We start from the raw sequence: 22,408 nt of genomic DNA, 5'->3' as shown, positions 1-22,408 counted from the left end.
ATGTCATTATAGTAAACCTTAGGCACAGGAATAATATTTGGGAGACTATTCAGGCTTCTGATTGAAATTGTGGGCATTCACAGAAGTAATGTCAAGCTTCACTGTTATTAGTCTAAATCTAATGAGGTCAAATAAGCTATTTGTCAGCGCAATAGCGTGCAGTTCCAACACTAAGGTCTTGCTTAACCGGTGCTTCATTCCTATTGGACAGTGGCTTGTTGACGCTAAGTGCTGAAGAATCTTTTGTTCAAACACAAGAAGCGCGCTGGAAGTCAGTCCCGGCATTGCGCAGTGGATATGGATGTGGACGCCTCGTGCGCTCTGATCTTTGGCGCGGAGAGGCTGCACTCAGCGGCGCGCAAGGTGGCCAAATGAATCACCGCCCTCCCGGCTCCTCCAGCGTGCAATGGCTTAACAGGAGAGACATGAGTGTCCGAACGGAGGACATCAGCTTGTGCCAAAAGGCCCTTCAGATCGTTACGGAGCTCTGTCTAGCGGGGCATGTAGATGGGGAGAAATGCTCGGCTATATTTCCCTTGGAGAGCAACATACCAGGTAAAGGGAGCGCAGGTAAATAGGTCAAAAGCAACGTTTTCTTCCTCTCCCTCTCCTTAAAGCTTGCATCCCTATATTTTGTCATGATTTGGTTTCTCTGGCGTCAACCTGCTGCACAAGGTTGTGTGAGAATGATGAGTTGAAACATTAAAATGCGTTGTAAGTTAAACTTCAGCTGACTCAACTTTTCCCTTGAAGCGCTGCGATATAATCATATAAGATGCGCGACTAAGTATAGGACTAGCGTAACTTGTAGGGGGAAAACATGTTTAAAATGTTAAATAATCATGGAGAGTTTGTGCTGTGTCCTCATGTCGCTTTGAGCCACGCTCAACAGGTGAAACATCTGTGTCTGCGAAGGGAAAAGACTGCACCTGTTGCAGCATCAGTGTACGCTCGTTGTTCCATGTCATTGTGCTTGGTTCTGGCGTGTGCAATCTGATGGTGTGATAGTCTGATTGTGTGAGACCGATAGCTTGTTGGAAGAGGAGACGTGTCCTCAGTGATCTTCCATTCATTCACTCCACCATGCGCCAACTGACCGGCATGTCTGAGATGAGTCATACTGTTGGCTACCAGTTCATGTTCTAAACATAGATTCCCTTCTGTCAAATAAACCCATTTATTTGCTTTATAATGTCTCTCTCATTGATTTGGTGAAAGTTATATTGTAGCCTACTCATTAGTGCCTTTTTTAATTTTATGGTAAGGCTTGGATAAGATGTTGAAACAGTTCTACATTCTAAATATATTTTGTTTTGGTAGTTTCATAACAGCATGCCATTATTCCCTCTTGGTTGATGTGAGTTGCATAAGACTGTAGCAGCGTTGTTTCTGGTGCAATAATGTCTCTGATTTTGAGTAAAGCCTAACAGATGGAAATTAAATTGGTCGGTCAGTCTGCTAGATTGCATTTATTGCAGTAGATTTTTGCTCTTCTAAACTAAATGGAGTTAAATCCTTGATAATTACAACGCAGTTACACAATGTATTATATTACTTGATGAAGTGATAACTGCCTCGGCCTACCTGCTTGTGTAATTTCCATAACTACATTTACGTTTGCAAACAAACTTAAATGAATTGTAAATCTCAGCAGTCTAGCATACCTGTTAAAGTTATTAGCCTGAAAAATAAATAGATGTTTTTAGTGCCACTTCATATAAAGTGGGACTGATTGTTGCCTATAGATCTGGGATCTTGTTTTCATGTAGGCTATGGCTTTGAGATGGTGCACCACAAAGCATTAAGTGTCCTTGTGAGAGTGAATGAGCAACAGGAGAGAGAATAACATAGAGACAGAACACAGCTAAGAACATGACATCATGCAGTGCAATATCAGTGAGAAAGAACATATCTCCTGCACATTGCAATCCACACACAGGCGTATACTGTCCAGCTTTATTTATAAGAAACCATACAATTGTGTAGCATGCACACAATGGAATGCATAATGCATTTTGTAATAGCCTGTGGTAAATCTTGGTTTGTGCATAAAGCCTTGAACCATTATATATAGTTGCAGAGGAAGGGTATTGTGGTTTCCGAAAGTTGAATTGTCAACTTGATCAAATATGGCCATGAAGAGGTATTTCTCTGTCCTGTCCATGTGAATGTCTTGGAATGAAGCTGTATGACTTTCTAACTTCCTCTGATCTTTACCAAACGAGGGCATTTGCAGCCTCCTCTTTTACAGCTTGCTTTCTCTCTTCTCTTTTTTTTCTCTTGCATGTTTGTCTATCACGCTCCGTCCATCGCTTGCCCGTCCTCTCTCTCCCTCTGTCTCTCTTTCTATCTGTCACTGTCGATCTCTGTGGTCGCTCGTAGACATCTCTATCAGTCTCCTTGCTGTGGTCGTGGGTTTCTGTGGACTCGCCCTGTTGGTAGTCTCTCTCTTTGTCTTTTGGAAGCTGTGCTGGCCCATCTGGAGGAGCAAGGCCCTATCGTCCCACGTCGACAATGGCCCCCGGGTCGGGCTCCCCGAGGCACCTCCGCCGCCCCCCCAGCCCGTCACACCCCTCCAAAAGGTGGCACCAATGGAGGAGGAGAAGAAGCCTGTGCCAGTGGTGAAGGTGAACGGGCGTTGCAGCTCCGTGAAGCTGCTAGAAGCGGCCATGAAGATCAGCCAGACATCCCCGGACATCCCTGCCGAGGTGCAGACGGCTCTCAGGGAGAGGCTGGGCCAGCAGGCCAAGATTCAGAGGCAGACCACCGACCCCACCTCGTCCTCCAGGTAACATTACTGGACCTCTCCCAGAGTAGTGTCCCTGTCACTTTCCTGTCTCTAGGTCTCAACATTCTGTTGGTATACATTTTTGGTGGCACTGGTTCCAAGGATTTCTGTGTTATGTTATGTCATATGCATGCACAGAGCTGTGCACACATATAGCAAAGGCAGTGGAGGCTGCTCAGGAGAGGATGGCTCATACTAATGGCTGGAACTGAGCAAATTGAATGGCATCAAACACATGGTTTCCATGTGTTTGATGTATTTGATACCATTCCACTTAACCCGCTCCAGCCATTACCACGAGCCCGTCCTCCCCAATTAAGGTGCCACCAACCTCCTGTGAGTGAAGGTTATGTACATGATGCTTTCAAACAAGTGACATCAAGTGGCAAATGATGACACTCGAACCGTACACATCAAGTATAGCCATGACAAATGTCAAAAAGACAGTTCAGGAGAATTTGTGATTAATGACCTTAAACTGGACGCTCAGTAGATGACCTGAAGGAACATCTCCCATGGTGCTTGTCAACGGGGCGACAGCACGCCCCCTTGCTCCTCACACACACACACACACAAACCCTGTAATCACCCCAGGCCACGTCTTGTGTTGGGCGGGCGTGAGTCACGCTGCCATGGCAACAGCGGTAAGCGACCCCGGTAATGAAACAATCAGCTGCTCTTCTCTTTGTTTTCGGGGACTGTGTTTAAACGAGCGCGTCTGTAATTAGCGCCGCCGCAGGTTGAGAACTGACATGCTGCGAGGCGCTCGTCCTACTGAGACCCACTGAGCAGCTGCACTCCATCTCCTGCAGGAAGCCATTATTGACACTTGCTTTAGTTTGTCATTAGGAACGTTGATGCAATTTATCGAGCCTGGCGCTTTTCATGAATTACACACTGACGAAGGGGGCAGAAAGGGCTAATTAAATAGTGTCTCATCACTTTTTGAGTTGAATCTCCCCCAGATGCTCTTGCAAGCTTTTCATCTAGGGGAAAAAAGAACACAAGGAAAGATTCAAAGAAGGAGAGGACTTGTTGTATATGATTGAAAAGTATGATCAGTAAGGTTGATGGCAGGTCTATCATCATGTTACTGTTTATCTCTTGAAAGTATGTTTCCCAGTGCTCTCAGAGTAAGACACTTAAAAACCTTTTACTGCAGTGGGCTAAATCAGGGACACAGATAGTGTTTTTTGGTAGTCTTATACAAATCTAACTTGAAACAAAAGTATACACCTCACACACATGGTTATGGACTTAAAAAAGAAGACACCATGTCAGATATAGAGTTGAGATGTATTCAATGTTGAGTTTGAATCCTAATATTACACTTAATATACATCATAGAAGACTGAAACATAACAAAACTGTTTGACATAGAAACACCAGATTTTCAGCTGTTTAAAAAAAAAGTTTATTAATTAGAAATGTATGAAAAACATGAATAACATTCCACCCATAAAGGCCACTTGTCACACCCTGACCATAGAGAGCCTTTCTATTTGTCTATTTGGTCAGATCAGGGTGTGATTTGGGTGGGCAATCTAGTTTACTTATTTCTTTGTTTGGCCGGGTATGGTCCCCAATCAGAGGTAGCTGTCAATCGTTGTCTCTGATTGGGGATCATACTTAGGCAGCCCTTTTCCCACCTGTGATTGTGGTATCTTGTTTTTGCGTAGCTGCCGGTGAGCAGCCCAGAACGTCACGTTTCCTTCTGTATTGTTTTTTGGTTTCACTTCATTAAAGGATGTGGAATTCCATGCACGCTGCGCCTTGGCTTATTTACGATAGGGAGTTTGAAGACAGCGACCGTGACACCACTAGGTCATTTGACTGCAGGAAAGGGCTACGAATATCTAAATATACATGTATCAGTCCGGCTGAATCTGAAGCACGAACCTATAATTTTCAATACAAATCATCACAACACAAGTAAGGACTACATCTATAGTACACCCAAGTAATTAGGAATAATTTGATGATTTATACACTGCATGAATGCATACATTTTAGGAGACGTGGACAACGTATTAATGCGAGACGAGGTGGGAGGAGACGCTTGGTGTCACTCTGGCCTTCAGGGCAAAACTATGAGGCTTTGCAACCATGTGACTTGAAGAGCGGGTGATTACCATGGAGAAGAGCAACAGATACATTCTGTTAACATCGATCCTCTCCGACAGCTACATCAGTATTCACTGCTCATGCATTGTGCAGACACATTCTAAACAAAGGCAATGTCCAAGGGCAAGGGCAAAGTCAGAGAGAGAGAGAGAGAGTCTTGTTCAGAATGTGCTGGTCTACTCTAATTGTGATTTTCAGACATTCCTCCACCAATCTCTGATGAAATGCTACAGAGCAGTATATATCAATACGTCACATCATCATATGTTACATCCATGCACAGCGCCAGGTGGTATGAGACTGGGGATTGGTCATGCTTTTTTATTACTGTACAACTTACCTCCCTACGAGAGATGACGATTTTGACATTTTCATTGGTTCCTTTTTTTACCGGCGGAAACAGATCTCTGACACATGCGAGAAGTGCCATATTTTTGGGGGCTCCTGAGTGGTACAGCGGTCTAAGGCACTGCATCTCAGTGCTAGAGGCGTCACTACAGACCCTGGTTCAATTCCAGGCTGTATCACAACTGGCCATGATTGGGAATCGCATAGGGTGTCGTTATGGTTTGGCTGGTATAGGCCTTGATTGTAAATAAGAACTGGTTTTTAACTGACTTGCCGAGTTAAATAAAAAAACATTTAGCAAATGCTCTTATCCAGAACAACTTAAAGTAGTGAATGTACACATTCTTGTACTTTTCCTCATACTAGCCCCCATGGAAATCAAACCCACAGCCCTGGCATTGCAAGTGCCATGCTCTACCAATTGAGCACAGAGGTTCAATGTGAGCATTGAGACTGATGGCCCATCCCTGATCTGTTAAGATTGAGAAAGTGGAGGACAGAAAATTGGTCTTATGGAAGAAAATAATGAATGGGGCTCTGGAGAAGAAGCGTATGTATGGAGAGGTAGAGAAAGAGAGAATGTCTTTACTGGAGTTGGGATGGCAGGCCTGCTAAAACTGATTCTGGGTCAGGGCTGACACAACAGGTAGGAATATGTGGATGAAATCCGCCAGCCTCCTCCATTATCACCTCTTCCAGTGTATACTATTCATCCTCTTGGATGCTGTTCGCTGAATGTAGGAATCATGGGAGGTTGTAAATTGATGTCCCTTGTCTGAAATAGTAGGACTCCCAAAGTATCCTTCACAAAGAACATTGTGTCTCATTATGTCCCAGAAAATTTGCTAGAACATGCAAGGCACCTCTTCATATGAGGTTTGAATATAATGTGATTTTTTTTTCATATTTACATTTACATTTTAGTCATTTAGCTGACGCTCTTATCCAGAGCGACTTACAGAAGTGAATGCATACATTTCATACATGGCCCCCCGTGGGAATCAAACCCACAACCCTGGCATTGCAAACACCATGCGTTGCAAACACCATGCAAACACCATGCTCTACCAACAGATTTGTATAATTTGTACCAATACTAACCGTGTCGGATTAATGTGATCTTCTTATTGGCGTCAGTAGGGGGGGCAGGGGTTATCAGTTGCTAGGTGACAACCAGGAGAAGTACAGAACAGTGGTTTGCTCAAAGTATATAAGTCATTATCAGTACATGGAACTGGGCTCAAGGTATCCCAGGTATTGTTATTTCCAAAAGAAGTCCTGTGAAAAACAACTCACTCAGTCACGTAGCTTCTGAGCTTCGTAAGAGTTCAATCATAAAGTAACTCCATCACTTTAAACCCAAAGCCAGTAACATCTTTCTCGTTAATGCTGAGAGAATGGATTAACAACATTAAAGTGTTAGAAAAAATCACAACAAACATTTTCCTACCAACAGTAATACTAGAACTACAAGAAGAAGCAAGGAATTGTAAAAACACTTATGAAGAATAGTAAACTAGTTTCATCAACAAGAAAAAAGAATGGAAGCCACCCCTGTCAAACAGATCAAAATGTTGTCAATCTTTAGTACATTTCACCTATAGCTGCCGTTTCCATTACACGTCTCAATGTTTTGTTGTTGTTGCGACATTGCTTTTGTCTAATAACCCTGGGTCAATGGAAACCTGCGTATTGAAAGGTACCAGGAACCGTAGATGACTGATCTCCTTTTTCAACAGGCACAATTCATTCCGCCGCCATCTGCCTCGCCAGATGAACGTGACAAGTGTGGACTTCAGCATGGACACGCTCCCCATCCGCCAGTCGTCCACCGTAAGCATCGGCCGCATCAAGCCCGAGCTCTACAAGCAGAAGTCTGTGGACTCCGAGGACGGGACCCAGGAGCTGGTGGAGACGTGCGGTAAGCTGAGCTTCTCCCTGCTCTACGACTACGAGGAACAGGCGCTGGTGGTCACGATCCTTAAGGCCCTGGAACTGCCGGCCAAGGACTTCACTGGCACCTCCGACCCTTACGTCAAGATCTACCTGCTGCCAGAGAGACAGAAGAAGTTCCAGACGCGTGTCCACCGCAAGACGCTCAACCCCACGTTCGACGAGGCCTTCTGCTTCCCCGTGGAGTACGACCAGCTGTGCAACCGCAAACTGCACTTCAGTGTCTACGACTTTGACCGCTTCACCAGCCATGACATGATCGGCGAGGTGGTGGTGGACAACCTCTTTGAGCTCTCCGACCTCTCGAGGGAAGCAGTGGTGTGGAAGGACATTCACGCCGCGACCACGGTGAGTGGGCTGGGCCTCAGTTAGCTGAGATAGGTGTTGTACATGGAGGATATCAGTATGTGTGGAGATCAGTGATCTCAACAACTGATCGCTCTGTAAGTCGTAACTGTAAGTCACTCTGGATAAGAGCCTCCGCTAAATGACTCAAAATGTCAATGATGGTGGAGTAGATGTCAGGGTGGAGCTGTGGTCAGTCTGCCGTAGTTAACATTTGCATCGTTTCTGATGGGGTCGTGCACTGCACATGATCTGACTTATTTAAGGAAACACTTGACATTTTCAAGTCTCTGTGAATTATTTGATTGGAAGAGGTTTTAAGTCCTGGGATCATCAGCACTGTATTACATGACTGGTAAATTGCATGTGTTGTATAACCTCATTGCCAGGAGCAGTGAATTTAGAATCCATGCACCCACACAACACCTCCGAAAACTGAAGTACACACTGTAGACTTAAATATAGCCATGGGCACAATTCTCCTTTGTTCCTCACCTTTATCCCTTCACTGACATACTTGGGTATGATAGTGCAGTTTTATCTGAGCCCACACACTTCTTACGCCTCGGTAGCTTTATCACAGTTTGTTTACTCAACAGCTTCTGTTTATGAACATTATTGTGTGTTTGGGTGGTATTTATTGTGTCTGATGGTCATGGAGATGGATTAATGGTTAATTAATCAGTTGATCTCTGAACGGTATACAGTGGAAATCTGAACAAGAGTGGATCAACTTGAAAGAAAGTGCACTGTGGATTTCAGATGAATCATCAAGAGCACAATTGAGCCCTAACCTCTACAGGTACTATTTGACTCTGGTCAACAAAGTAACACCAGTTTTTTTCACATTATACAGGCAGGTTTAGGTGGGTTTAAAGAAGACTGGGTTTTAAGCCATTGGAGGGGGACTGGCTGGACATTAATGCAATTATCCCATGTCAACAGCCATGGTGTTTACCTCAATGTGTTGTTTGTCTCCAGGAAGTTTTTAAGTGTTACATAATGTTTACTGTGTGCTGCGAGGAAATTACACTTTCAAAAGCTTGAGCATCCATACAGACATCAAGTTTACTGCTACTTTGACTGTGGTTGATAGTGTTGAATATAAGAGCTACAATTGAGCTGGGCTATTGAATATAATGTGAGACTTCTTTCAAGATTGCCTACAACATAGAAGAAAAATTTAGCAATTATTGTAAATATTCAAAGATCTATTTTCTCCCTATGTTGTTGTTGATGGTTAGACATATATTTTGTCTGGTGTTTGGTTGTTATTTATGTCTATCTTGGGATCATTTTATCTCACCTTCCTGCGTTGATTTAGTTTATGTCTCTGGGCAATTACATTGCCTGAACTGCCAACCAACAGAGGGGAATGATGTTAAGGATGTTTGAATGGATAATGACTCATAGCAAATGCAGTTTGCCAAACATTTTATTTTGACAGTGTTTCATTCCACCTTTTTTAATTTACATTAATGAGAGTCCTTTTAAAAGTGTCTTCCTTTATGCAATGTATTTGGAGATGATCATTTACGGTGACTTTACTCGTCACTATCTGACAACAATAAATTGATCATGTCGTGCTCTGGTGTACCAAAGTAGTGTGTACTTTGTGTTATCTCCTTGCTTGAATTTACAAAAGAATTTGTATGCAACTACCGTAATTTCTGGACTATTAAGCGCACCTGAATATAAGCACTGAATTTAAAAAAAATACATTATTTTGAACATAAATAAGCCACACATGTCTATAAGCCGCAGGTGCCTACCGGTACATTGAAACAAATTAACTTTACACAGGCTTTAACGAAACACGGCTTGTAACAAAAATAAATAGGCTTTAACGAAACACAGCTTGTAACAAAAAATAAAACATTTGCAGTAAACAGTAGCCTACCAAGAAAGTCATTGCTCCAGACCAAGCTACCGTGCAGAAGCTCTATTTCCTTTTCCAACAGCCAGATCAATCGCCTTCAACTTGAAAGCTGCATCATATGCATTTCTCCGTGTCTTTGCCATGATGAGGGTGACAAAATGACTACCGTAATCAGAATGATGGGAAGTTTGAGAGCGCTCGATTTAATCTAAACAGTAAACAAAAAAGTTGTTTGACCTTAACCCGTTTGGCAATTTCATTGGTCTAATGAAAGCTTCATGCCGCCAAAAAACTGAGCACGTCACAGAATGTGTTTATTTTTTTCTTTATTTTTTGAAAGCGGGAAAAATCCATATATTAGCGTCATTGTTTAAGTTTAAGTTCAAAGCGTGGGAAAAAAGTAGCGGCTTATAGTCCGGAAATTACGGTACATATGAACAGAAAAAACACAGGAAATTCAGAGGTTAGCCTAATTCGAAAAACCCTCTGTGTATTTACACTTCAAGCAATTTTCAATTTAATGTGGAAGCAAAATTGCAGAAGTAATTTGTCACAACAAATGACATTAATATGCCCTAGCCATGCCTCACATTCAGCTGAAGATTATTATGTATTGTATTTCAAAACCTATTTCCCTGGGCTAGATTGATGACTTTTTATGCATGTGACCTTTTGTGTCAATTGCATGGGTAGAAACCAGGCAGGGAAATGGGAGGGATGTCAATGCCTAAAACAACCTGTGACCTGCCTATGAGGAGGGTGACCCCGACACCCTATGAGGGTCACGGTTTGATGAGACGTTGAGGTTTTTACCGCCTTGCAGCTGTTTGTGTGGGTGTCCGTGCTGAGACTGACAGTAGGGGACACAAAGGCAGTTGGAGCCCACAGTGGTTTGGTGGGTGGGGGTGGTGCTTTGGAACACACCGTGGATGGCGGTCTGGGGGGGTATTGACACTGTTTTGATGTGCAGAACTAGGGCTGGGAAGGCATCCTCTGTTTCACGTTACATTGTTATTGTGAAACTCCTGCATGTCAATACATTGATGACACTGGAAGACTGCATGTATCTCAAGTAAGGATTCTGTCCATGGAGAGCAACTCTTATGCAACCCTTATTCTAAGTGTATTTTTATATGGTGACATTCTGCGAGAACACACAGATCTATTTCTAACTACAGTCATAGCACCTTTTTTTCTATCTACCTAAAATATTTATTTGGCTGTCCCCATAGAAGAACCCTTTGAAGAACCATTTTTGTACCAGGTAGAACCCTTTTTGTTCCAGGTAGAACCCTATTGGGTTATATGTAGAACCCTTTCCCCGGAGAGTTTTACATGAAACCCAAAAGAGTTTTACCGAGAACCAAAAAGGGTTTCGACCAGAAACCAATAAGGGTTCTAGTATGGGGCCAGCCAAAGAACCCTTTTGGAACCCTTTTTTTCTAAGAGTGTATGTAAACACACTATACAAACATCAGTGCTCTAGTGAGATGCCTCCCAGTCAGTCCTCTGTGTTCTCTGGTTGGCCAATCATATGTTATCTCTGGAGTGCCACCTTAGGGGACTTTTTATTGACTCCGATTAGGTATCAATACAAGCACACCACGTCAGTACATCAAGTAATGTTCTTCTCTTTCAAGTCAGTCCATCTGATGCTGTTTGCTCAGACTACAGTAGTGCTCCAGTCTAAACTGATCCATAAACACATTGTATTGAGGTGATTGCTCACGACACTAGAACCAAAAAAGACCATGACTTTGGGGATTTTCACGAAATGTAATCCATAGAATTGGTCCTTTGTTGTATCCTAAAGCATAAATGAGAAATAAGTAATTGAAGTTGGAACATTTGTGACATCTTGACCTTACCAAGGCCTCCTTTAGGACTCCATAGAGTTTAATCTGTTGGCGCTACAAAGCTGAAATTGGTGTCATATGAAGCTTTACAACTTTCTCTGTAATATGAATGGTATTTTGATTTAACAATAATAATAATTTACATTTATGAATATTGAAAAATACAAACATGAATATTGCAAATATAAAAAAATATATATATTTGGCAAATGTTTCTATATATATATGTATATATATATATATATATATATATATATATATATACATATATATATATGTATATATATATATATATATGCGCTCTACGGATATATCAAAGTTCCAGAGTGGGATCTGTGTTAGTTTTAAAGTTATGGTCAATTTTATACAGAGACATTGTCATAGAGGCAATGTAACCAGGGCTCTAAATAAAAAATATTGGTCCTTGCATCTTAAAAAGATAGGAGCACCACATTAAAATTTAGAGTAGCAGAAAATATGATTTAAAAATTGATTGAGTCACAGCCTTTAATGAGCCTTTTTGAATTCCAACTACTTTTGAAGCACATATTGTACCCTACAAACTAATCTGTAACTATGGAAATACATCTCTTTATGATCAAGGCTAAAATGTTGATACAAATACAAGTCATTTGTAGAATATTAGTTTTCTACATTGTGTAAAAAGCACGTTTTCCTATGGAGATGCTCTTTAATGTCAGTGACTTTCACTGATGACTTGTATATCTGTCATTCATTTATTGCTATGATCATTGATCTCCTGAAGAAGCTAACCCTTTTCCATTCTTTCTGTGGCCCCAAATGTTTGGATATATTGGTAAAGTTACCAGGTTGTTAGCTAATAGCTAATGAGGTAACATGACTGAACACGATGTTAACGGCCTGTGAGTAGTTTAAGAACGGCCCACAACATGGGACGCGTTCATCTGCCCAGGTGTTGCCAACGCATGCCAGATCATTCAATGCCTGGATAGCTATTTTACGTATCAGTTTACCACATCATTATGTTATAGTAATCTGGTGCCCGACTGCACATTCGACAACGTGACACGCAACCATTGGTTGATGCATGCAACGTCTGAGCATCGTTTAAAATGCGGCCCGTCTATGGAGCTGCATCGCCGATGAGCAATAGAAGGAACAAAATGTAGCATCGGTAATACGGGTCACAACTTTTAAACGGTTTGGGCTAGAGACAAGCAGTTTTCTCTGGAGTAATGGTGCAATCAACACGGTCACACAGCTCTAGGACACTCGGAAGCAGCGAAGCCTAATCATTACAGCAATTATTATCTGGCAGATTATTTTCTAGGAGCACCCAAATTAGAAGTGGTAGCGCTTTAAAACCTTGAATGTGACCAATCACAATCCTCCTTTTACTTGCATCTTTGCACATCCTGCGAATCACTAGCAGAGGGCGACCATTTTGAATACACATTCCCTCTGTTGGTAATGCTTACAGATTGGATTTGTTCTAGTTTCGTGATGAAAATGTTCTCCCTCAGTTTTGAGGACACCTCTGGGTGTTCATACTTTGTTTAAAGCAACTTGCGCTAATTGCTTTCCTAAAAGAGTTATTCTACAGCAACAGTGCCCTTTCCTTGATGCAGTGTTCTCCTTGTCTTTCTCCAGGAGAGTGTGGATCTAGGGGAGATCATGTACTCTCTATGCTACCTGCCCACAGCAGGACGGATGACCCTGACCGTCATCAAGTGCCGGAACCTCAAAGCCATGGACATCACTGGCTCCTCAGGTAACAACAACAATACAAAACTGACAGCCATTTAGGCTGGGCCTTAAAACATGATGGTTCTCTGAATAACAATGAGGGACAACTGTAAATGATGGTGAAAGATAAAGTATAAAAAATAAAGTCAAAATAAAACGTAATAAAAAGTACGTTTGAATGACACTGAGGGGCAGAGTTTTTACAGCTAATGCCGGTTTGCCTGAGGCTGATGCTGTGCAGGTGTTTGTACACATGCATATACACACACTCTCATTCAAATACACACATACACGGGGATACACATATGTAAACAGACAAGCACTCAAACATATACAGTTGGCCTTGCTGTTATGATTTTAGTTGTCCTTGATGTCCTTTTTCTGCATTGTTGTTTTCTTTTGTGTTTTTCTTTTTTCTCATGAGTTCGTTTTCTTGGTTGTTGGTGCATTGGGGGGGTTCTTGGGGGTGGGGAATGGAATTAACTGTATTTTTTATTATTTATTATTATTATTTTTTCTGTGGAGGGGTCTCGGATGGTTGAGGGACAGTTATGGGGAACTATGGGGGGGGATCTTGGAGGATTCACGTCCCCGTTTTTTTTCCGCTGTGGGAGATCTGTCGACGTGCCCTTGAGCAGGGCGTTGACCCTGGTTGCCTCTGTGTGTCGCTCTGAATCGGAGTCTGTTGGATGACTGGTATGATGAAGTTGTTGAGTGGCTTCACTGCAAGTATATTGTATGTTTTGGATATTCAATAAAAAAAAATTAAATTACAACAAACCAAAAAATATAGAATAAACTGTTAAGCTCTAAAAGAGCAAGCAAAGAATCAAAAGGCATAGTTACGTCAGGCAACATGCTGTGCCTTAGATAAGAGTAGTCTGGGAGATACTTCTTTCATGTGTTTTCACTGTTTGTGGTGAAGTCGTAATAGAAGATACATTTGACTTACCGTGTCAAAAAAAGATCCCTGGATTTAGCCAAACTGAATAATTGAATGTTGCCATCAGTAGCTGTGCGTGGGTAAAATCACTGAGCAAGCCAAGCCAGTAAAAAAGCCATATTACAACCTATGTTGTGATAATTGCGTTGTTTGCTCTATAACCCATTTGTTCATACGCCACCATGATATATAATAAGGCCCTGACAACAAAAAGACAACAGTCACACAGTGGCGGAATAAATTCAGCTACACATACATTCGTTTCATCATAAAACGGGAGAACAACATCTGTCCGGTGAAGTCCACACAGCAAATATTTAATGTAACAAACAATTATATCACCTGCAGCATGATCAAGCAATTACATTTTTTTTGACAATTATGAACAACTACTGATTTAGAACCACAGAGTTACCCACAAGTCAGCACAAAGACAACAGGAGCCCTGCTTCTGCTATTCCGGCACCATTTCAACTTAAACATTTAAACATCATCCAATCAACAAGGCTATATATGCTTAGTTTAATATACTGAAAACAAACTTAAAGATCTCAAAAACACTTTAGTCCAATCAATGTTGCTAAATATCATGTGGCAGTCCATGGTATTGATTTGTGTGTGTGTGTGTGTGTGTGTGTGTGTGTGTGTGTGTGTGTGTGTGTGTGTGTGTGTGTGTGTGTGTGTGTGTGTGTGTGTGTGTGTGTGTGTGTGTGTGTGTGTGTGTGTGTGTGTGTGCGCGCAAGTTAAACAAAACATTTTGACTCACCCTACTTGTAGACTAGTTGAACGCCAATTAGGGTTGAATGGCAGGAACCCGGTGACTGAGATTTACCGCCCAAGGATGGAACGTTTATTCTCAGGATGGAACATTTGTAAAATACAGAGAAAATATGCAACCCTAACTCCAATGTCATCCTCCTCTCTTTCATGTTGGCAAATTGGTCAATGGCTCTGTCATACAATACACTTGATATTTTTGTTGTCATAGGCTACCTAGCTAAAATGCCTGCTAGCCTAACTTCCTAGCATTGGCAACAATGAACCAGCTAAGTTAGCTAGCTAGTTAACCTGAGCCTACTAGGCTACATATTGAACTTCAATCGTCTCAGGCCAGTGGCACAACATATTCATTTATAGTTAGATCAGAATCGCCTTCATAATCATTGGCCTGTACAGAGTCCAAATCCCCATCTCGATCCATGATTTAGGAAAGAGACGATTTAGCAAGCTAGCTACTGCAGGATATCAACACAAGCAGACCAGAAACAGACAAGTTTTTCTGAAAATAACGTTTTGCTTAGGAAGTGATTTGATTGGTCTGAAGCCAAATCCAAACTGGCCTCCCTTGGGGGGTGTTTTTCTGCACCAGGACAACCCACAGTTGAGCTCAATGTTATCAAGGGAGGCCAAATGCTTGCTGGCATCAATCAAATGCTACGGCGGCAACATGTTATAGTCTTTTGGTCCAGACAGCATCAGATACATGGGCTACACATACTGAGACAGAGGGACGCTGTTTTCCTATCTCTGATGATTTCTCCAGTGAGATTCAACAACCTGCGAATTGATGGAAAATGATGAAACAGAGAGAGACGAAAGATAAATGATTGATATATTTAAACATTTTATTGGTCAAATATTTTGGGAAGCCTGGCTTCCCATGGGCATCCATTAATTATTTGACCATGCTGGTAATTTATGAACATTTGAACATCTTGGCCATGTTCTGTTATAATCTCCACCCGGCACAGCCAGAAGAGGATTGGCCACCCCTCATAGCCTGGTTCCTCTCTAGGTTTCTTCCTAGGTTTTGGCCTTTCTAGGGAGTTTTTCCTAGCCACCGTGCTTCTACACCTGCATTACTTGCTGTTTGGGGTTTTAGGCTGGGTTTCTGTACAGCACTTTGAGATATCAGCTGATGTAAGAAGGGCTATATAAATAAATTTGATTTGAATACACGCCACTGGTTGCCATTACCTGCAATCTACATGACTGACTTCATGGAGATGCTATTTGTGGCACACAGATCCCTATGTAAAGGTTTCCCTGCTCTGTGACGGACGGAGGCTGAAGAAGCGGAAAACCACCACCAAGAAAAGCACACTGAACCCGGTGTACAATGAGGCCATCATCTTTGACATCCCCCCAGAGAACGTGGAACAGGTCAGCCTGTCCATCATGGTGATGGACTATGATCGGTGAGTGACACCACACTAAATACAACACCCACAATTCAACACATATAGTGGTCATAAGCATGCTTGTACAGTACACACGTACACTGAGTATATAAAACATTAAGAACACCTGCTCTTTCCATCACATAGACTAACCAGGTGAATCCAGGTGAAAGCTATGATCTCTTATTATCTCTTATGTCACTTGTTAAATCCACTTCAATCAGTGTAGATGAAGGGGAGGAGACAGGTTAAAGAAGGATTGTTAAGGCTTGAGACAATTGAGACATGGATGTGTGCCATTTAGAAGGTGAAACATTTAAGTGCATTTGAACAGGGTATGGTAGTAGGTTCCTGGCACACCGGTTTGTGTTAACTGCAATGCTGCTGGGTTTTTCACACTCAACAGTTTCCTGTGTGTATCAAGAATGGTCCACCACCCAAAGGACATCCAGCCAACTTGACACAACTGTGAGACTTATTGGAGTCAACATGGGCCAGCATCCCTGTGGAATGCTTTTGACACCTTGTAGAGACCATGCCCCAACAAATTGAGGCTGTTCTGAGTGCAAAAGAGAGGGGGGGTGCAACTCAATGTTAAGGTGTTCTTCATGTTTGGTATACTCAGTGTATATAGTCAACGAACAAGTACTTTTTTTTATAATTTACATCAAAGGAGGAAGATGGAATGAGTAATGTTCTAACTTTGAGGTGAACTTGAACTCAGGTGAACTTCATCAACAGAACTTTTCACTCAAATCCTGCAAGCGCCACTGTACAATATAATCATGACCACTTACCAGAATGCTCAGGAGCCACATAATTCACTGTAATTACCAAACCTAGGATCAGAAATATTTCATCAAACTAGCACTCAGCTTTTAGGTGTCATATATATTTCGTGCACTCAAGATATTGCATGTTTGTGTGAGTGTGTGTGTGTGTTTGCATAATGCCCACAGGGTGGGCCACAACGAGGTGATAGGTGTGTGTCGGACGGGGCCAGATGCTGAAGGCCTGGGGAGGTACCACTGGAACGAGATGCTGGCCTACCCACGCAAGCCAATTACTCACTGGCATGCCCTGGGAGAGGTAGAGGACTGTTCGTTTTTTTCCCTCAAAGTAAGAGGAGGTACAAGTCAATTGCAGGACTTTCCAGAGCTCCCACAATGCTTTGCTGCATCACTCAGGTTTTCTGAGAAAGCAGATAAAGCCAGAGGTCTTGCAGCCAATCATAGAGCTTGGGGAAATAACCCTGTCAATTTCAACAGAGATGTGTAATAGTGCAGCATGACAAAGATGCAAGGATGTTGTCTGTACTAGAACAAAGACCAATTTGATTCTAGAAACGTAAGGGCTAGTTTGAACTAGAAGCATTTAAAGTCATTGGAGAGTTGGTGCCCTGATATCCACCCAGGATGGTTGGATGGGGGCACTAGCTCGATATTTACGGTGTGTTCCCATAACTGGGAACCACATATTATAGTGGTGGGCCATCCCTTTTCCTTGCTCTTCAGGAGTAGTAGAGAATGTGAGTTTTAATAGCACAATCTATAAACGATCTATGAACACAAGACGATATCCTTGAAAAAATGCATGAAACATTCCAATCTTTATTATCCGGAGATATCATTATTGACTGACAAGTAGTTGAATTAAGAAGTATCAAATGCATAGGGGAAAGACTTCACCTTGTGGTTGTGCATTCAACAAAGAGCCAGGTCATTCTATTTAGCTTGAACAAAGAAACAATAATTTAGAGGAGGGCCTATAACATGGCCCTCCTCTAAATCGTGAATACCTGAAGGATAAAAATATATTGTTAATGCTTTCTTGAATCCGGGTACTTTAGAAAATTGATATTTAAACACAAAGCAATAGCATCTTTGGAGACCTAGCCAACTCTTGTTGAATGAACTCTTGTTAATTGTCTGTTTTGTCCACAGTGGCCAGGAAGAGCGACAAGCTTTGAGAGCCAGGGGTCTTGTCCTTCCCCCAAACCTCCACAAACTCCATAGGAAACACGAATGGAACCATATGACCTGATAGCAGATTAACAAGATGTGTACAGCTCTAGTAACCACAATTCTGTCAGTTAAAGACAGAAATGTCCAGTGCCAAGGTTCGATTCATTCAGATGACAGCATTATAGGTTGAGTTTAATCGTATAGGCCTATTGCATTAATCATCATCAATCAGGACTCTACATTACAGAGTTATGACACAAACAACATTGGCAATGAATTTGTCTTGCAGGAAGGGTTAGCCTACTTTTCAGTTAAAGGCCCAGTGCAGTCAAAATTAGATTTTTGTCCTGTGTTTTGTATCACTGTACAACAGCTGATGAAACTAACACTGTAAAAGTGTGATCAAAATTCCTGAGAGTTGCTGGTTGAAAATACAATACATTTGGTTAGAACCAATGACAAAGAGTTCCAAACCTCTCTGCCAATAACAGATAGTTTTCAGTTTTCCCCTCCCCACTCAGACCACTCCCAGACAGTCCTCACAAAATTATTGCTTGAGAAATAGTATTTATCTAAAAAGCCATTTTAATCAATTTTAATGGAAATCTATTACAGTAAGGTACTTATTTGTTACCCAGAAATGATTTGATATTGATATAAAAATGACTGCATTGGGCCTTTAAAAACATTCTACAATATGGCCTGATTTTGAAATGCGGTTATGGACCACACATGAGAATGCCTTGTTTGTGGAATCACGACATTTTACATTTAATGTGAATTTACAAATTTCCAAAGTTTGTGTCTTGAATAGTGTTATCCATGATGAATTCTCTAATTTGTTTCATTGCTTCAGTAACCTTTATCACATTTACTGTATTATATTGCTTGACTGGAGTGGAAAATTCATCTTGGTTTGTACTATGGCATTAATCAACCAATGGTGTACTCCTCAGAGTAAACCGTTGAATTATCAGAATTCTGTTTTCTGTCCTGTGCAAGCTATACAGTATAGAGCTGTGAAAATAATTGATTTTACCTCAAGAATATTATTTCCATTGTACATTGTGAGAGGCACTTGGGTCCGAAAGGCATCATATCAGATAATAGCTTTGCAAAATGGAGATTTCATCCTCCTCACATTCCAATGGCATTGTATTTGCTTCCTGAATAGCAAGTTATTACCACAATACTACCAGTGGGCATTAAGAGAACTAAACGTTGAACTAAACCTTGTAACATACTTCAACACTTTTTGGTTGATACATTTGCCCAAGGCATTCTGCTCCTCTCACAGTTATTTGGTGAGTTTTCAAATCACCATTTTCATTTGGGATGATGTGATACTAAAGGGCTAGGCTTGATTCTAAGACCACATATCAACATAGACATACAGTAGACAAGCCAGTCAGCTGTGCCCTGGGCGTAGCCACAGGGAACACAGATAACCTATCAACTCAAAGGGCTGGGTGAATGTCCAATCCTAGAGCATACAGTAATTTGCCAGTGGCACATCACTAATGAATGCCAATTGATCCCATTTATTGAAAGAACATGGTGCATATCTCGCCATTTAACAAGTGGGTTGCAGATGCACTTATCATAGGGTCAACAAGAGTGCAATATGTGGTAAGAGCAGCAGTATTCTCTCGTGGACAGACTACGTAACATAAATGGTACCATAAATCTGTTCGGGGCTATGGGATGTGTCGACTAACAAGCAGAGTAGTTTAGGTACTTGGGTTTTTCATCACTGGTCATTTGGATGTATCAGGATTGGGCAAAGATGGTGAGAGTTTCCGTTTACGAGGGTGTAGACTTCGCAAGTCGCGTTAGAAATTGTAATAACACGTCTCCCCCAAGAACTTAATCTGGATTAACTGAGATTAGAGCAACAGTAGCCACACAATGTAGCATAGTGTTTTTAACTCTCTTGTGAGAGATGGAAGTGAGACAAGCATTGATGCAACAAACTGTTGAAAAGTACAGTGCCTTCAGAATGTATTCACACCCCTTGATTTGTTTCTACATTTTGTTGTGTTACAAAGTAGAATTAAGATGGATTTAATGGTCATTTTTTGTCAACGATCTAAACAAAATACTCTGTCAAAGTAGAAGAAAAATGATAAGGTTTGTAAAAAAAGAAAAAAAAGCTAATATCTTGATTAGATAAGTATTTAACCACCTAAATCAATACATGTTAGAATCACCTTTGGCAGCAATTTACAGCTGTGAGTCTTTCTGGGTAAGTCTCTATGGGCCCGATTCCGACTTAGAAAATTATGTCTTTCTTACACACAGCTTTCCTATGCACATCTCAGTAGTTAGTATTCAGACTTACCTTATGAAGGTGCGTAATCGGCTTTGCAGGCATGGTTCCCTTGCGCATGCTGAATACATTTAATTTGACCGCTGAAAACCCTCCTACTTGCTGGCCAACAGATTTTTGCGAAGAGTTTTCATTCAAGCCTGTATCTTTGTATTGATTGGGTGTAAATTTGCAAGAATGTCTAATGTTTTCACTCAGGCTGTAACACACCAAAATGTGGAATTAGTCAAAGGGTATAAATACTTTCTGAAGGCACTGTATAAACAAAAAGTTTTCTTATTTATTGATACACATTTTAATTGCAAAAATGTTCCCACAGCTGCTACATTAAAGATTAGGAGCATTTAAATCTCACTCAACGTAATTTGCTTCCTTCAGAACTCAATACACTCAGAAAAGCATGTCTGACCTCAAGTCACTTCTTAAGAACATTTCAGTGTCCAAGGACATTTTTCTCTGAGACTTTGCCCAACATTTTATCTGTTACTGGAATGGATAGAGATCTTTATAAGATTGCTGAAATGCATTCTACTAATTAATCCAGAAAAGTAAAACCATGCAAATGAGCTCAAACTCATTTGTGATGGGTTTGAAGCAAGGTAATTTATTTTTTAAAGCTAATGGCTTTCCTTTTTTCTTAAAAATATCATCTTTGATGTGTATTTCACATGTGCCAAATATGATTTCAAATAGCAAAAAAAAAATAGATTATTAAAATTGTCTCTGACAAATTAATATGGATATTTAGAAGAGTAATTTGTTCTAGTTGTGGAGACAAAAAAAAGTGTTTCCTTTGTTCCGTAACAAACTTCCATCAAACTTCCACTATAAGGTTCTATCTGCAAAAAGATGATTCTGAGAATTGGTTTTAAAGTTCTGAACCCTTATTGGTTTGAATGGTATCAGCAATTTTGATCTTGAATTCTTTTGAACTTAACAACATGAATTGGGGTATTTCGAGTACTGTATAGGAATTGAACAGAACAAGGCTATGTCAATAACTACATTTTTACTAAAATGCAGATAGAACCTTATAGTCCGAAGCTCTCGATTTGTTTAATTTGAGTACATTTTTCTTTACAAGCAGTCCATTGTAAATGCATATGGCTTAGCCCCAGATTCCAATTGTAATTGTGTCTTCTGCAATCACTTTATGTAAAGCCTTATGATATAAAGCCTTATGATATTGAGTTTAGTACTCAATCTGAAAACATTACTAGAATGAATTTCAGTTGCACATGTGAGTAATAATATGAAATAGTGACGGGCATATCTGAGTCTTTTGAGTGAGCCGAAACTCTTGGCTCCATTCACATTGAAGAATGTTAATTTGGCTCCTAAATGGCTCTTCATTCAGTAGTGCTTTAAAATGTATGAAAAATATGTTTACAAATCTAATGTAAAGGCTAGAAAGTTGCATACTGTTTTCTCAGATTGTGAAATGTGAGTAAAAAAATAATAATTTCTAACAAAATTAAATTGAGAATTGAGCGTGGACCAGAATAAGGCTTTGTCCTCACAACCTATTTGTTACTGCAGATAATCATAGTTTACAGCTCATAAAGCAGCAGTAGCAGTATACAATCAGGGAGGCAAATTAATGGCTCTTTCACAAATACGATTTAGGTTCCTGACGTTCACCAAAAAGAGACGCTAGTTTGCGAACGACCTATCTCTAATATAAACATAGAAAATACTAAGGCTGTGTACTGTTAACTTTATGTTGCACATTAAAATAATAATGCTTCTGTTCCCAGGCTGGCCCCAATATAAAAACCATAAGTATTTGTACTTGTAGCATGCGAGTCAATATATTCAAGTAGTATAAGAATATCAAAGATTAAAGTTTCATGAATATATTATATAATATAGTATTTTATATTGCTAATATTTTACGTTTACATTTGTACATAGACCTCACAATGCGAATACTTGTATATATCTAAAGTTTACTTCTAAGAAAATTTGTTG

The 22,408-nt window shown here is 40.8% G+C and overlaps 1 protein-coding gene across 4 annotated transcripts; it reads left to right on the top strand.

The window, feature by feature from the left end:
• Window positions 1-213: 213 nt before the first annotated feature.
• On the top strand, window positions 214-18,593 carry LOC115180304 (synaptotagmin-10). Of its 4 annotated transcripts, none has more exons than XM_029742288.1 (7): window positions 214-570; window positions 2,383-2,788; window positions 7,000-7,561; window positions 12,926-13,046; window positions 15,991-16,162; window positions 17,104-17,263; window positions 18,088-18,593. In XM_029742288.1, the coding sequence occupies exons 1-7, from the start codon at window positions 372-374 to the stop codon at window positions 18,157-18,159; spliced, it is 1,692 nt and encodes a 563-aa protein (XP_029598148.1). In that variant the 5' UTR covers window positions 214-371; the 3' UTR covers window positions 18,160-18,593. The 4 variants fall into 4 exon arrangements, with proteins under 4 accessions (XP_029598148.1, XP_029598145.1, XP_029598146.1 ...); XM_029742285.1 differs by having other exon boundaries at window positions 284-555; XM_029742286.1 differs by having other exon boundaries at window positions 284-570; window positions 17,104-17,233.
• The last annotated feature ends 3,815 nt before the right edge of the window (window positions 18,594-22,408 follow it).

This window comes from Salmo trutta, chromosome 40 (assembly GCF_901001165.1).
Source record: "Salmo trutta chromosome 40, fSalTru1.1, whole genome shotgun sequence".
Lineage (NCBI taxonomy): Eukaryota > Metazoa > Chordata > Actinopteri > Salmoniformes > Salmonidae > Salmo > Salmo trutta.
The sequence above is the reverse complement of the archived record's forward strand: the minus strand, read 5'-3'. Positions and strand labels throughout refer to the sequence as shown.

What these genes read in the sequence shown, in the direction of transcription:
- LOC115180304 (XM_029742288.1), top strand. Translation starts at nt 372, where the DNA reads ATGAATCACCGCCCTCCCGGCTCCTCCAGCGTGCAATGGCTTAACAGG. An exon ending in ACCAGGTAAAGGGAGCGCAG is followed by an intron (nt 571 to 2,382) that starts GTAAATAGGTCA and finishes GGTCGCTCGTAG; the next exon opens with ACATCTCTATCAGTCTCCTT. An exon ending in ACATTCACGCCGCGACCACG is followed by an intron (nt 7,562 to 12,925) that starts GTGAGTGGGCTG and finishes GTCTTTCTCCAG; the next exon opens with GAGAGTGTGGATCTAGGGGA.